This window comes from Geotrypetes seraphini, chromosome 1, assembly GCF_902459505.1.
Source record: "Geotrypetes seraphini chromosome 1, aGeoSer1.1, whole genome shotgun sequence".
Lineage (NCBI taxonomy): Eukaryota > Metazoa > Chordata > Amphibia > Gymnophiona > Dermophiidae > Geotrypetes > Geotrypetes seraphini.
The window spans coordinates 220,143,830-220,159,518 of NC_047084.1; the positions used below are offsets into that span (position 1 = coordinate 220,143,830).

The window sequence follows — 15,689 nt, forward strand, 5'->3', positions numbered from 1 at the left end:
TAGGGAAAAATGCTCGAGTACCTGAATAAACTCATGTAGACCATTCTGAGCTCTTCTGGGAGAACGGTATAGAAAATTGAATAAATAAATAAAATAAATAAATCCTTAATTGCAGATGATTGTACTGACTGACATAGTTTAACTTGAGCATCAATTTTTTCAAGTTATTTCCCCGCTAGATTTAATTTAGAATCCTGCTGTTTAAATTTTTGAAAAACAATTTCAGAAAATTTTGTAAAACGCTGCAAATTACTTTGCAAATTACCATCCATTTTAACAATTGCTGACATAATATCTTTCAAAGTAACATCACTTCCCTCTAATATTGATGTACTTATCTGTTGGCCTAGCGACTTTTCCAGCGTGCGCGGCCCAGATTTTTCTGCTTCACTCTTTTTTTTTTTCTGGAGGCCATACCCAGCGCACACTTTCCAGCACCGAAAACAATCACCTGGAGTGTTCTCAAGGGTGATTGCACACTGTAATTCAGGGATTTTCACAGGGCCCTTAAGGAGCTCCCAAATCAAACTTCCATTCGTGCAAGTGATGTCACTTCCTCCTTCAAGTAGCCTTCTATCTTAAGTTCATTTGATTCAGCATGAGAAGTCACAATACATTTTGGACTAGAAATGAGTGGAAATGAGTTCTCATCTATTACCTAAAGAGAACAGAGACCTTTAGAAAGTCCACAAGCTTAAATTGCTTGGAGTTGGTTATTACCAATATTCAGTGACCTTTTAACTGAGCAGTGCTTCTGAATATTGTCACTAACTAGTCATTTTGGAGACAGGCCACACAGGCATCCAGGGATGGAGTTGGGTAGGAGCTGGGAGTTATAAGAATGTAGGTCCACATAAAAAGTGATCCTAAATTTTGCCTGTTTAGCTTTGTGGGTACTGTTGCTGAATGTTGGCTAGCACCCACTTCTGGTACTGGCTGGCATGTTTCCATTGTTGTACACCGCTATCAAGCGGTATACAATAGCGCTATCAATAGTGGTATATTAAAAAGAATAAATCCAATCCTTTTGATAAGTCAAGACCCCCTCACAGGTTCAGACCTCTCCCTATCTACTCAGTCAGAATATGCCCCCTTTTGGACCTTCCTAAACTTCTTGGTGGCCCTGTGGGGTGATGGGGACAGAACAAATCCTACTCAAGCCTACCTCTAGCAACTCCATGATCAAAATGAATGCTGGAACTTCTAGTTGTCATGCAATACCAAAATGAGTCTCCTGCCCAAGCTGGTTCCAATTACAAAATGACTGCTAGGATATCCTGCAGCAGTCTTATCAGCCATTGCAATGGAGCAGCTGGACGGGAATGAGTGGGTTTCATTTCTGCCTTTGAAGAGACTACTAGACTATCAGTACTTCCTAAGGTAGGCCTTGGTTGGGCATGATGGGGTGGAGGTGGGGGTGGAGTGAGGAGGGCTGCTGCCCGGAGGTGCAGGAGGGAGACCTTTTGGGTTGAGTGAAACAGGGGAGGAGTTTCATTTTTGACTTCTATCAAAACCGAGAGTCCTGTTTCAGTCGCAAATTTAGTTTCAGTAGAAAATGAAGATCTTGGGTTTGGTCAGTCTCTAATTGACTCCTAAGGTTGTATTAGACCTGAAGGTGACTTTGGAGGTCTTGGGCATAACTTGAAAAACTTTTGTTGTCCTGCTTCTGTTTCTGCCGCTGCTGTCTACAGAGAATCTCTGTTACAGGCAAGCAACTTCACTTTGTGTTTGAAAGAATAAGATTTATAAGACACAACCATTTGTATTTTTTATTTGAATTAAATATCCATTTTGGTTATATTATTGTATAAAATTTGTTGTGTTCAATCCATTGAACACAATAGCTCAGGAACTAACCAATTTCTCAGTCTGATTTGTTATTGCATCTGTTAGCATTAGAGGACTGTATAGTTTAACCTACACTACTGCCTCTTATAGTTTTATCAGGATTAAGTTATGTTTTTCATTTCAGATGAAAGCATTCTATAAAGTACAATTCTGTTGCAGTACTCAAAGATTCGAGAAATAAAAGAAGATGTCTATGTATTGAATAAATTGTCATAGTAATAATCTGCTTTTTTTTTTTCCAGCACTGCAAAATATAATGTGGTCACGTTCCTGCCACGGTTCCTGTATTCCCAATTCAGAAGAGCAGCTAATGCATTTTTCCTTTTTATTACATTACTTCAGGTAAATATAGTTCCTATAACTTAAAATTCATAAACTGTAGGAAGAAAATACATCTTTGAATGCTTGAATTTATTAAACTCAAATAAATTGCTTTAGTTTGGAATAATTTATAAGGAATAATTCAGTTTTATTATATTGGTGTATGTGAAGGCCCATTTTATAGAATGTTGAGATTGGCATTCAGACACCCAGGTCAGCAAATGCACAAAAGACATAAAGAACATAAGAATAGCCTTACTGGGTCAGACCAATGGTCCATCAAACACAGTAGCCTGATCCCACGGTGGCCAAATCAGGTCACTAGTACCAGGCCAAAACCCAAGGTGTAGCAATATTCCATGCTACCAATACAGGACAAGCAGTGGCTTCCCCTATGTCTTTCTCAATAACAGACTATGGACTTTTCCTCCAGGAACTTGTCCAAACCTTTAACTATTCTCTGAGTGAAAAAAAATTTCCTCCTTTTGATTTTATAAGTATTTCCCTGTAACTTTATCGAGTGTCCCCTAGTCTTTGTAATTTTTGATGGAGTGAAAAATCGATCCACTTGTACCCGTTCTACTCCACTCAGGATTTTGTAGACTTCAATCATATCTCCCCTCAGCTGTCTCTTTTCCAAGCTGAAGAGCTCTAACCATTTTAGTCTTTCCTCATATGAGAGGAGTTCCATCCCCTTTACCATCTTGGTTGCTCTTCTTTGAACCTTTTCTAGCACCACTATATCACTCTTGAGAAAAGGAGACCAGATGAGGTCGCACCATGGAGTGATTACAGGGGCATTATAATATTCTTAGTCTTGTTAACCATCCCTTTTTTAATAATTCCTAGCATCCTGTTTGCTTTTTTGGCTGCCGCCGCACATTGGGCAGAAGGCTTCATCGTATTGTCTACGATGATACCCAGATCCTTTTCTTGGGCACTAATCCCCAAAGCGAAACCTAGCATCCGGTAAATGTGATTCAGGTTATTCTTCCCAATGTGCATCACTTTGCATTTGTCCACATTAAATTTCATCTGACATTTGGATGCCAAGTCTTCCAATTTCCTAAGGTCTGCCTGCAATTTTTCACAATCCGTATGCGTTTTAACAACTTTGAACAGTTTAGTGTCATCTGCAAATTTAATCACTTCACTCGTCTCAATTTCCAAATCTTTTATAAATAAGTTAAATAGCACCGGTCCTAGTACAGACCCTTGTGGCACTCCACTGTTTACTCTCCTCCATTGAGAAAAATGACCATTTAACCCTACCATCTGTTTTCTATCCAATAACCAATTCCTAATCCACAACTGAACTTTGCTACCTATCCCATGACACTTGCTTAATATGGAACTTTGCCACCTATCCCATGACACTGTGCTGAATATGGAGCATTGTATAAAAGTACCTCTGCGAACATGCTAGAATGCATATATATTTGACTGCATGTGCAACGGCAGTAGCCATTTTACAATTATACATATTGAGAAAAAAGATATGGGCCACATTTATTATTAATTCAAATTTTTATTTTATTAACTTTTTAAATTCTAAAATCACATTTGTATTGCTGTCCAAACGGCCAGAGGAATGTGTGTCCAACATATATGTGTTTTGCCAACCAGGCCTTTTCAAAGACATACCCTTTAAATGCTGTACATGCCATACTCCCCAGCTTTTATAGGACTTATGATGCTGATACATAAATATCAAAGTGCAGAATTTTAAGCTTTGAGTAGAACCACTGAAGTTCTTGAGTTATAAAGTTGAAATTTATCAATAATGTTTATTAAGATTTGATATACTGCTCCTGCATATCACTGACCTAAGCGGTTTACAATGCAACAATTGATTAAAGAAAGGAACTCTATTAAAGATAGAAAAGATAGAGGTACGATATGTATAGCCTTATAAGCATTCCATGAGGATGAAAACAAAGATTACATTAAAAATAAAAATACTAGTTAATTATAAATTTAAAAGATTAAGAAATTAAAATTAATTAATTAAAAAAAAATAGTAACATAACTAACTAACTAAATTAAATAATTAAATTAAATAGATTCCAGTCAGATACTCCAGTCCAGTGGAGACAAAGAGGCCTCTCAATGCTGCCATGGAATGCAGCCGTTAACGGCCAAGGAAAAAAAAAAACCCCAGAAAATAAAACAAACAAAAATGCTTTCCTAATAGCGGTTCATCAGACACTTTTTCACTCTGGTTGCTACGGCGTTTTTTCAGTTTCCTTACCACTGGCTTCCTGTCCCTGGGAGGGCTCCTCTTCTCACCCTCCAGTCGCTTCCCGTTCAGTTTCAAAGAGCCCTAAGTTCCGCTGCCCCTAGTTTGCAGCAGGCTTCCTCCACTCACCAGACTCCTGATGGCTAGCCCCAAGCAGCTGCTGCGCCTCTCCACGTCGCAGCCGGAAGCCGCCAGAACCCCACCAATGCACTCCTCTGAAGGCTCGATGCCCTGTGCGCTTCTTCACCGCTCTCACTAGCCTTGCAGCTTTCTTCCTTACTGCGCCTGGAACAGGAGGCGGCGCAGAATTGGATGCTCCCACTGGCCTCACAGCTTTCTTCTCAGTTGCGTGTGGAATAGGAGGCGGATGCTGCTGCTGGAGTGGTTTCGTCCATGCTCTGCTGTGCCCCATCAAGCAGCGATTCCCCGACGTCGTCGGTCAATAATGAACTGAATTGATGTTATTACCCTGAGTTTTGTGGAAGTTGATATTACTTTGAATACTAAAATATTGCTGATGGAGATTTGGAAAAAAATGAATGGCACAAATGTAGCTCTTTCCATGCAGAAGAGACAGTTTCACACTCTAAATACTTGTAGATGCCCCATTGTAAAACCTAGATGTGTAAATACTAGTGCTTCCTGATTCAGGAAAAAAAATTCAATTTGATTTGGCCTATTGATTTGATTATTCGATTCAATTCACTTTTCCCACCCAATCAAGCTTTTTTTTTTTTTTTTTTTCCAAACGTTCTGGCAGTTTATTTTGTACCCTCTTCACCCACCCCACCCCCTTTGCCCTCTCCAACACCACGCTGGTGCTGTAGTATAAGCAAAATAAAAAAGATTTTTCCTCTCTGTTGGGTCCTAGCTCACACTCATTGTCTAACACCAGCTCTGGCAGGATACACATTTCAAATTTGACATATTGTAATCACAAAATAAAAAGTAAATTTTTTTTTCTACCTTTTGTTGTCCACTCATTTTATTATTCAGATCATGTTGGTCCCAGGCTCTGGTTTCTGTTAACTCAGTCACCAGGATCTCCTGCCCATTTGACATTTTCTTCTTTGTGCTCACCATCCATCTTCCATATCTGTACCTTCCCTTCTACTGCCATATCAAACATTTCTTTTTTTTTAAATAATTTTTTATTATAAGAAATCAAAATACAGTGGGAATAAATTCAATCAGCAATACATAAGCATAGCAGTACATCCAATAAATAATGCCATGGTATATCCAACAAGTGCGTATAATATACCATTACTCTTCAGCATATGGCGTAGAGACACATAACTACCTCTTCCCTCCCTCCCATACAACCCCACCCCATTCCATCTCCCCCATCCCTAAACAACCCGAAACTACCCCCCCCCCCCTTTATACAGGCATGAGGTTATGAAAGAAAAACTAGATTGCACCCCAAGCAGATATGAGAAGGCAGGGCGATCCCCAAGGCAGTCCTCTCAGGATCCAATAGAGCTGCTGTTTCCTACCAGGATATATACTTAGACCAAATTTTTTGAAAGGGCACTATGCGGTTCCTATGCAAAGCAGTTAATTTAGACATATTATAAACATAATTCACTTTGTGTTGCCATATCCAACATTTCTGATTCTTTCTCACTGTTTACCATCTCTCTCTCTCTCTCCCTGCCTTCTGCCTTTGGTCAAACTTCTCTATTTCCCTCCATGCAGTATCTCTCCCTTCCTCCCTTCCAATATTATGTGCAACATTTCTTTCTCTCCCTCCATGCACCATCTCTCCCTGCCCTCCACCCTATATCCAATATTTCTCCCTCTCTCTTTTCCATGCATGTCTCCCTTACCCCTTTGTACCTTTGTTGCATCTCTCCCTTCCTCTCCTCCACCCCATGTCCAACAATTATTCTTCTCTCCTCGCCCCCATGTACAGCAGCTTTTCATCCCTCCTATCCCCATGAGTAGCAGCTTTTCAATCCATCCTCCTGTGCAGCACCTCCCGACCGACCCCCCCCACCCCCCCCCACCACGAGTTCTGACATATCTTTAAGCCTCCCAAAGCAGCAGCAGCAGCAGTTTTGGTGGCCATCGGGCAGAGGCAGCACAGTGAACAAGTTGCTGCTAGCCTGCTCTGCTCCGCTCTGTGATCGTGAGAACTGACGGCAAGCCAATCACTGAGTGGAGCGGGACCAGGCAGGAAGCGCAAAGGTCACGCTCCTGCCTTATTCACCGCTCTGCAGGGAGAAATTCTGGCAGCTGTCCAGTACCGACCATGTCAGTTAAAAAAAAAGATACCGCATGGGGGGGGGGGGGGGGGGGGAGGTGTATTCGCTCCATAAGACGCACCCACTTTTCCACCCCCTTTTTGGGGGTGGAAAAAGTGTGTCTTATAGAGCAAAAAATATGGTAGGTCTTTGATCTGCCTAAGCTGCACATTCTTAATGATTACATCTTCTAGCTTGTATTTTCTTGTGTGATTGCTGCTTTTCAGATAGCCAGTGTGTTCCTCTGCCTTCTTCCCCTCACCCAAGAAAAAAAGCAGCAGACAGTTCTCAGTCAGCTGCCAGAATCAGAGTGTAAAAGCTCCTGGATTGCTCCCCAGTTCATTTGCTGTCCTCTCTCTGCAGTGTGTCCTCTTTAGTGCACAGAATGGTTCAGATTCAGGCTTTGCAGGGCTCTCTGTTGCATCCAAGCGGCACCTGTATTTTTTCCTGCTGAGCTTTCCTTTCATTCTCACGAGAGCAGCAGGAGAGTACAAGCAGTGTGAGGCTCAAACAGAGCCACATCATGCCTGTATTTGAGCCATTCTGTACATGATAAAAGGCACACTACAAAGAGAGGTAATGGGAAAAATAAAAGAAACCTGAACTGGTAATGAGCCCTGTTGCTTTAATATTCTTTGATACCAGCAGCTGGCCAAATTCTGTGTGCCACTCAAATTTTGCAGGGAGGGGGAATTCTGCATTGCATTGTTGCTCAGAATTCCTTCAGAAGTTGTCTTCTGTTCTCAGAGAATACCTGCTACAGGTATCTTTGCTTTTCCTGCCCATCTTTATATATCTTTTGCTATTCTGTTTTCTTTCTTTCTTTCTTTATATATTTATTCATTCCTATGGGGAAACTCGCTTTGATATACGAGTAACTTGATTTACGAGCATGCTTCTGGAACGAATTATGCTCGTAAACTAAGGTTCCACTGTGTGTGTGTGTGTGTGCATGTATGTATATATATATATATATATATATATATATATATATATATATATATATATATATATATATACACATATACACACACACACACACAGTGGAACCTTGGTTTACGAGCATAATTCGTTCCAGAAGCAAAACACTCGCAAACCGAGGTTCCACTGTATATAAATATATATATATATTGCTATTCTGTTTTCGTGAGATTCTTTAAATTTTTTGTGATACAAGATAGTTTGCTACATATGTAAAACAAATTTTTTTTTGTTTTGCTTTATTTTTTAAACAGCAAATTCCAGATGTATCGCCTACAGGTCGTTATACAACATTGGTGCCACTTTTATTTATTTTAACAGTAGCAGCAATTAAAGAATTCATTGAAGATCTTGTGAGTATGTGCATGTTTACTTGTCTTCAGTTCTATAAAAATCTGTATAATGGACCATCCGTTTTCTATTAAGAGGCTTTTACCAACTTCACTATACTTGGTAAGACTTTTAATAAAATAATATTTAGAGGCTCTTGGGAATCACTTCTATTACATCACTGTTATAAATTGTGACGGGAAGAGACCTTTCATGCTGGAAGAAACCCTGCAGTGCCCTAAAACTATCCCTAAACCTACTCCTAGAAGCAGGCAGGTTAGGGAAACTGCCCTGCAGAATTTTTCCGCAGTGAAAAGCAACTCAAAAGTGACCCGATTATACTTGCCTAGTTCTAGTGTAGGGAATGCTAAAAGCAAAGAACTACAAGGATCAGGATGCACCAGGCAGGTGATAGCAAAACCCACAAAGGGATTAGCTCCTGCAATCGGCTCTGCTGAGGGCAGGGTTAGTCAGCAGGGAAGCTATCCAGGCTCATTAGCAAAGCATCAGAGAACCACAGGTGTTTCGGCAATCAGCCCAATGCCAGAGAAAAGGGTATGGTCTCTAGGCAAAGGGGGCAGCCACAAACTTACAGCATTCCTGAATCCTTGGAGAGAGGCAGACCTATGCAAGACCGGATTCAGAAGGCAGACCAGCACTTCCCAAAGCAAGTAGGTAGAAAACCTTAATCCTAAAGCTTCTAATCTTGCTTCTGAAGATACTAAGGGCTAGATTCACAAAGCAAACCGATCGTGTACCAATTGGTTTGCGACCCCTTTGCGACCAGATTTCCCTTGGGCCCAAATTTCCCTTGGGCCCCATTCACTAACCTCTCCTGTGAACCGCTTCAAATCTGTGCATACAAATGAGGAGAAACGCATGCAAAGTAGGCAGGGACGCGATTCACAACACAAAATTCATATCTGACTGGGCTAGCCGACTGCTGGGGACTAGTCACAAACCTGCTTTTCCCACTGTCCAGCTCCATGCCACCCTGCTCTTTGCTGCCCCAATCTCGCTGCCTTTACTGTTTCAGGGGCTGCAGAAGCCCTGGGGCCGAGGGGAGAGCAGTGCCTGTTGGCTCCCTGTCCAATTAGATCCTGTCTGTTTCCAAGAGGAGATGCTGCAGGTGGTGATTCACCAGGCACAGGCGGCATCCTGCTCAAACTAAACACACTGGAATATTGCCAAGGTCCTCCCTAGCATTGGCAAGTGGACAATTCCCCTGCCAGATTGGACAGTTTTTAAAGATAGAAAGCTGGAATTCTCACCGTCCAGACTGATCTCTGCTGCCTTCCCTGCAGTGCGAGCCCGCAGTGCAGGCCCACTTTAAACCCGTGGTCTCACAGTGCAGGGAAGGCGCACAGATCAGGGAGCATGAGGGAAGAGGATGCTGCCGCCAGGGATAACAGGAAGAGAGTCGGAGCCCGGGAAAAAAAAACCCAGTAAAAAATAAAACCCAAACAGACACAAAACGTATGTGCAGACCATCTGCAGGGAAAGATGGTCTGCGCATGCATGGGGATCGCATACCAGCGATCCGGGCAGGCAGATGGGGACGTTCCTCCAATCGCCCCCATCTGCATATTTTAGTTTTAAGAATTCATCGGACGGGCAGGTTCGTGAATCTAGCCCTTTATATGATGAGGAAATGCCAGAAGAAATGTTGATAGAGGATATTGAAATGGGACCTGAGGAATTAGGCATGCTTGAAGGCATGATCACAGAGTACCATTTGTGGGAAGTAAAAGCTGTTGGTGATAATGTGGTGTTGCCTCACAAAACAAAGTAACAAAGAAATTAAGAATGATTAACTAAGGGTAACAGAAGAGTTAAGAAGCCCATGCTTAGGGTGAGAGGGCTAATTACACCCTGAGAATTGCTCCAGAGGCAAGCTTTTTGTTTGAAGTTGCCATATTTTCTTTTCTTGAACTGTAAAGTGAATAAGCATGGTGGGCTATAATAGGCTATTTAGCCACCAATGAGAGTTTTTGTTTTTTTTGTATGTTTGGAATTGCACTACACAATTCGCTTGAAGATGGCCTTTAAATTCTTCACTTTAAATTTATTGTTAGGGTTAAGACTCGAATATAACTCAAACAAACCCCAACATTTATGAAAAACTTCACCATGTGATGCCTATAACTTTCAAACATCCACTGCCAATACTTGGATACCTTTTGTTTTTCTTATTATAATAGAATAAAGGCCTCAGACACACCTCCTCCACTATTGGTGAATGATATTCCTCATTGGCCTAGATTCATTCAACATATAACAAGACTGTTTTCATGCGCTTCCAAGCCATGCCCCATTTTGTAGTTTGTTTATTTATATGCCACCTTTATCAAGGTGGAGTACAAATTTACATACAAACATCTAAAATAATATAAAAAATATTACAATACATAAACCCAAATCCTTCACATCCATGAAACTGGATAATTACATATTCTTTTCCACACTATATCAGTACATCAGCCACAGCATGATTAAAAAAAAAATCCAAAATCAACCTGCATACTTCATGAGACAAAACAAGCAGTAACCACATTTCTGGTACCTATGCTGTGTGTAAGTTTCTATAAAATAGTAAAAAAAAAAAATAATTGGCTCGGATTTATCCATTTAGATCAGTGGTTCCCAAACCTGTCCTGGGTGACCCCCAGCCAGTCAGGTTTTCAAGATATCCCTAATGAATATGCATGAGAGAGATTTGCATATAATGGAAGTGACAGGTATGCAAATCTCTCTCATGCATATTCATTAGGGATATCTTGAAAATCTGACTGGCTGGGGGTCCCCCAGGACAGGTTTGGGAACCACTGATTTAGATGTTGGAAACAAGAACCTTGATCCCTAACCAACAGCTCAACTAACTATGGATGACTTAGCAAAATTCTTCAATGAAAAGGTTGCTACTATAAAAAGCTCTTTTCCATCAGCAGTCACTTACAATTCTCTGGTGCCCAGCAACACTAATCCTATTCCAGTAGACAGATCCTGGACAGTCTTTGAGCATGTATCCGAAGCCCAGGTCTCTAAACTGTGCCACAAATTAAGATCCTGCAAATGTGCCCTGGACCTGTTCCCTTCCTACCTATACGAGAAAATTCCCACGCAGGCTATTTCATCCCTCACCAGACTTATCAACTCTGCCTTACTATCAGGCCTATTTTCCGTAGAAATGGGACACATTGCCCTGAACCTATTACTGAAAAAAGCTGATCTAGACCCATCTTCACTGTCTAGCTAACGTCCTATAGCAAATATTCCTCTCCTGACCAAAATGCTTGAGGCTATTATATCCACTCAGCTCTTGTCTTACTTAGAGAGATTCTCCATTCTACTACCTTGCCAATATGGTTTCAGACCCAATTTCAGCACTGAATTCCTGCTGGACTCTTTAATCTCAAAGATTCAACAACTTCAATCTTGTAATAAGTTTGCTATCCTACTACAATTCGACCTACCTGCGGCCTTTGATGTTGTCCACCACAATATTCTAATTTACCAACTTTCTGAGATAGGCATTAATTCCACAGTCTTAGACTGGTTCTTGAAATTTTTACGATCCCGCTCTTACACTGTTAACATGAATGGAACCATGTCTTCTCCTTGGAGACCGCTATGTGGTGTTCCCCAGGGATCACCCCTGTCATCTGTTCTTTTCAACATTTATATGTCTTCTTTAAAATTCTTCCATCTCCCTTTGAAACTCTATTTACATATGCAGATGACATCCTTGTCCTTCTCGAGATAGATTCGAACCTCACTAACCTCACCGAAAATATAACAGCTTGCATAATGAAACTCCAATCCTGGGCCCTCACTGTACAAATGAAGCTAAATGAATCCAAAACAAAACTACTCTGGCTTGGCCCAAAATTAGATCAGTTACCCACGCTTATTCCATTACCTTCTGGTCCCACACTACAGATCGAATTCTCAAGCAAAGTTTTGGGCATCATTATTGACTCTACACTTTCCTTTAATGATCATCTCAACTCTCTGGTAAAATAATGTTTTTTAGTCTTCACATGTTAAGGAAAGTGAGATCCTGCTTACGCCAACAACATTTTGCTGTCCTTGTACAATCGATCATTCTTTCCAGACTGGACTATTGTAATTCTATCTATCTAAGTCTAACCAATAAAAATCGTCAAAGACTTCAATGGATCCAAAACACTGCGGCCAGGTTGATCTTCGCAAAAAGCAAATTCGATCATGTGTCCCTGCTTCTGTCAAAATTTCACTGGCTTACGGTGATTTCTAGGATTCACTTTAAATGTACCTGCCTAATATTCAAGATCCTACATGGCATTCTTCCTCCCCTTATTCCACTATCCTGGAATTCTTCAAGACTTGACACTACCAGATCTGTCCACAAACTTAAACTATCTTTCCCCTCGTTAAAAGGCATCATGTATGCAGGTAAATTAGGGAAATCCCTTTTCTTCAAATTCACTGAGCTTTGGAATAACCTCCCTGTCCTGCTGCGGAACCTAGGCTCATTCCAATTCTAATCCAGTTCTAAATTGCATATAAGACAGCTCCAATTGAAGGCATAAAGGTGAATTATTTCATAGGCTAGGAGCCATGAAGAAAAATGCACTATTGTTTATGGATTCCAGGTGGGCTCATGAGGGGTCAGGAAGCACTAGGCTATGACCATTAAGTGAGCATAGTAAAGTGGGAGAGATGTACGATATTAAAGCTGACAAGCAGTTTTGAATACCTTATGTAGAGCTTTAAAAGTTAAAACCAATGTAGAGCTTTAAAAGTCAAAACCAATTTTCCTGGGACAAAGCCTTGGTGGGAACACATGTGCTAGTAGCACAGCAACTCCACGAGCTAAGTAATCCTGAATTTGTATATCTTTGATTTTGCATTAAGCATAGAATTTAATACTTCCCCTTCCCTTCTATCCTCTACTCTCTTTTCAGCTAGTAAAAAAAAAATTAATGTAAAAAAACACTCTTTTCCTTTACTTTTTGGGAAGTTTGGTTCCATCTGCTTGGCTCTCTACTAATTAAAGAGTCCCAACTAGCTCCAGTATTGGTACATGAACTTGTCATGCTACTGGAATTTGTGTGCTTCTGAGAAGCTGAAAGCTATGCCGTTGGTAGTTTCACTACCAGCAGGGCTTCCCAAGGCAGGCAGGTTTCAGTTGAGATGTCAGACTAACGATATAACACCCATTTGGGCAGCAGCAGATGGGCAGTGTTGGAGGCAGAGGACTGCATTCGATACAACAACATCGAATTTATACTGTGCAAAAGAAAGGCCCGGCAACCTACGTCTGTATTCTGCCACAAACTTGATGATGATGAAGTCGCTAGGACTAATACAAGTTGATGGCACATATCAAGTCCTAGCCACTCCTGGGTTTGCAACTGATTTATAGACAACCAATACTTCTCAGTCAATTCCCATACCAACCAATTAGGATGACCTTTATTCAGTGCAATCATTGTGATGCTTTAGTTCCAAGGCACACCATCTGGAGATTTAGAGCTTGCCCCCTCCATCTTCAGCTTTCTAGTATTAAGGAGGAACTCTGTAAATCTAAGCAGGAATTAGATGTAATTACAGTAACTTCTACTACCCCACAGAACCATACCAATTTATCACCACTGCCTCAAAGATTAAAATAATCTAGGAATAAATGGATCACATTAGAGTCAGGTAGACTGTGACATATGATATAGAAACATCCACCCTCACGATTGTTGCACCTATAGAATTCTTTTCCTCCATTAGAGCATTGCAATGCCCATGAAAAAAGAATTGAGATGGAACCGGAACTAGTGAAGGTAATTCAGGAAGAAAAGCACTCCCAAAGGAAAAATAACATTCAAACCAGAAAAGTATTGCTGTTAGGGGATTCCATCATCAGAGGCATTAACCTTGGAACACAAGTCAAGGAGCCTAAAATAGTGAAATGTCTCCCAGGATCCTCAGCTACCAGGACTACCAAACAAATACTGTCTATAATTAGGGAAGAAACTGCGAATTCTAAAGCTGATGATGTTATTCACTTGGGAACAATTGACTTAGCCAGCAGTACTCCACTTGTGGCACAGAAAGCTTTTTGGGAGCTGGGGGAGGGGTTAAAACCTTGTGTAAAGACTGTAGCTTTTTCAGATGTATTGCCTACATATTAAAAAGGACAGGAAAGAGTACTAAATATACTGAGATCTTCAATAGGTGGCTCAGAGACTGGTATTATCAAGAAGTCTAGGTACATAGGGGGATGGGGAAATACATGGAACAGCAAGAGACTGTATTGAAATGATGGACTAAATCTTACTATGGCAGGTAAAAGAATACTTGCTGAGAAATTCAGATAATATGTTTTTAGGCATTTAAACTAGAAGGTGGGGGTGGCATATGTATGCAGGACACTTGGTGACCATCCCCAGCAAAAGACAAGTGGTGATGGTAGTAAAGATAGCAACGCACACAACAATATTAGCAATACACTTCTTAGCAAGGCAACAGAAAGTGACACTAAACAAAAAAACTAGACAAGAAATAAAATTGCTGCTGAAAAGTACTGTAGCTAAAAAGCAATAACCACAAACGCTTGTAGTCTAGGCGACAAAAACCTTGATCTACAAGCCCTGATGTTAGAGGCAGACTTGGATATTGTAGCAATCAGAGGCAATTCAGTGATTCATGTGGATGGGACTCAAATATACCAGACTATCATTTTTTTAGGAAGAACAGAGATGGTTGAAGAGGTGGAGGAATAGCGCTCTATGTAAAGACCATTATCCAAGCAACTGAAATACAAGGGGCTTGGGGAAAGGAAGAAGCGATATGAATCTCCTTGAAAAGAGAAGATGGAGCTTCTATCTATGGAGGTGTTGTCTATAGACCTTCAACTCAATCACATAATTTTGATAAAGATCTTATTGCAGAAATTCAAAAGGTGGGGAAGAAAGGAGAAGTGCTGTTGCTGGGTGATTTCAACATGCCAGATGTGGATTGGAAAGTTCCATCTGCGGAATCGGAAAGAAGCAGAGCGATATTGGATGCCCTTAAAGGGTCTCTGTTGAGACAAATGGTAACAGAACTGATGAAGGAAAAGTGATACTGGATGTGGTGCTCACAAATGGGGAAAGTGTCTTTAATGTCAGAGTGGGTACTTGGGTGGAAGTGATCATCAAACTGTTTGGTTTGATATAGCTAAAGTGGAGGGTGGCTACACAAAGCTCAAAGTCCTGGATTTCAAATGTGTGGACTTTAGTAAAATGGAAGAGTATCTCAAGAAAGAGTTAATAGAATGGATGGCTTCATCGACTTGTCAATCATAACTCCCAAATCTCTTTCCTGGGAGGTCTCTCCAAGTACCGCTCCAGACATCCTGTATTCGTGCATGAGATTTTTGTTACCTATATGCATCACTTTACAAACTGATAAAGAATGGTCAGGGTGGCCAGTAATGAGCAGAACTGACAAGTACATTTCAACAATTTATCAAATTGTGCATCAAAATCATCATCTTGATTCTGAGAAGCATATTAGTCCAAGTAAACCAATAGAGAAACAGGAAAATCTTAATTGAAAATCTTGGCATGAGAAAGGTGTGTGTGCAAAAATGGTCCCGAAGGAGCTCACTGATGAACAAAAGCAAAAGAGAGTCGAAGTTTGCCAAGATCTTTTGGAGAGGCAAGACTATGTTTTGGGCCGTGTTATCACTGGTGATGAAACAT

At 40.8% G+C, this 15,689-nt stretch overlaps 1 protein-coding gene across 5 annotated transcripts in view; it reads left to right on the forward strand.

The window, feature by feature from the left end:
• Nucleotides 1–15,689, forward strand: part of ATP8A1 (ATPase phospholipid transporting 8A1) — a 449,033-nt gene that overhangs the window by 55,721 nt on the left and 377,623 nt on the right. For 4 of the 5 annotated variants that reach the window (XM_033946346.1, XM_033946365.1, XM_033946336.1 and 1 more), the window contains exons 3-4: nucleotides 2,091–2,190; nucleotides 7,893–7,991. In XM_033946346.1, coding sequence (XP_033802237.1) covers nucleotides 2,091–2,190; nucleotides 7,893–7,991 — 199 coding nt within the window. Of the gene's footprint in view, nucleotides 1–2,090; nucleotides 2,191–7,892; nucleotides 7,992–15,689 lie in introns of those variants that run through there. The other variant, XM_033946383.1, reaches the window with a different exon arrangement.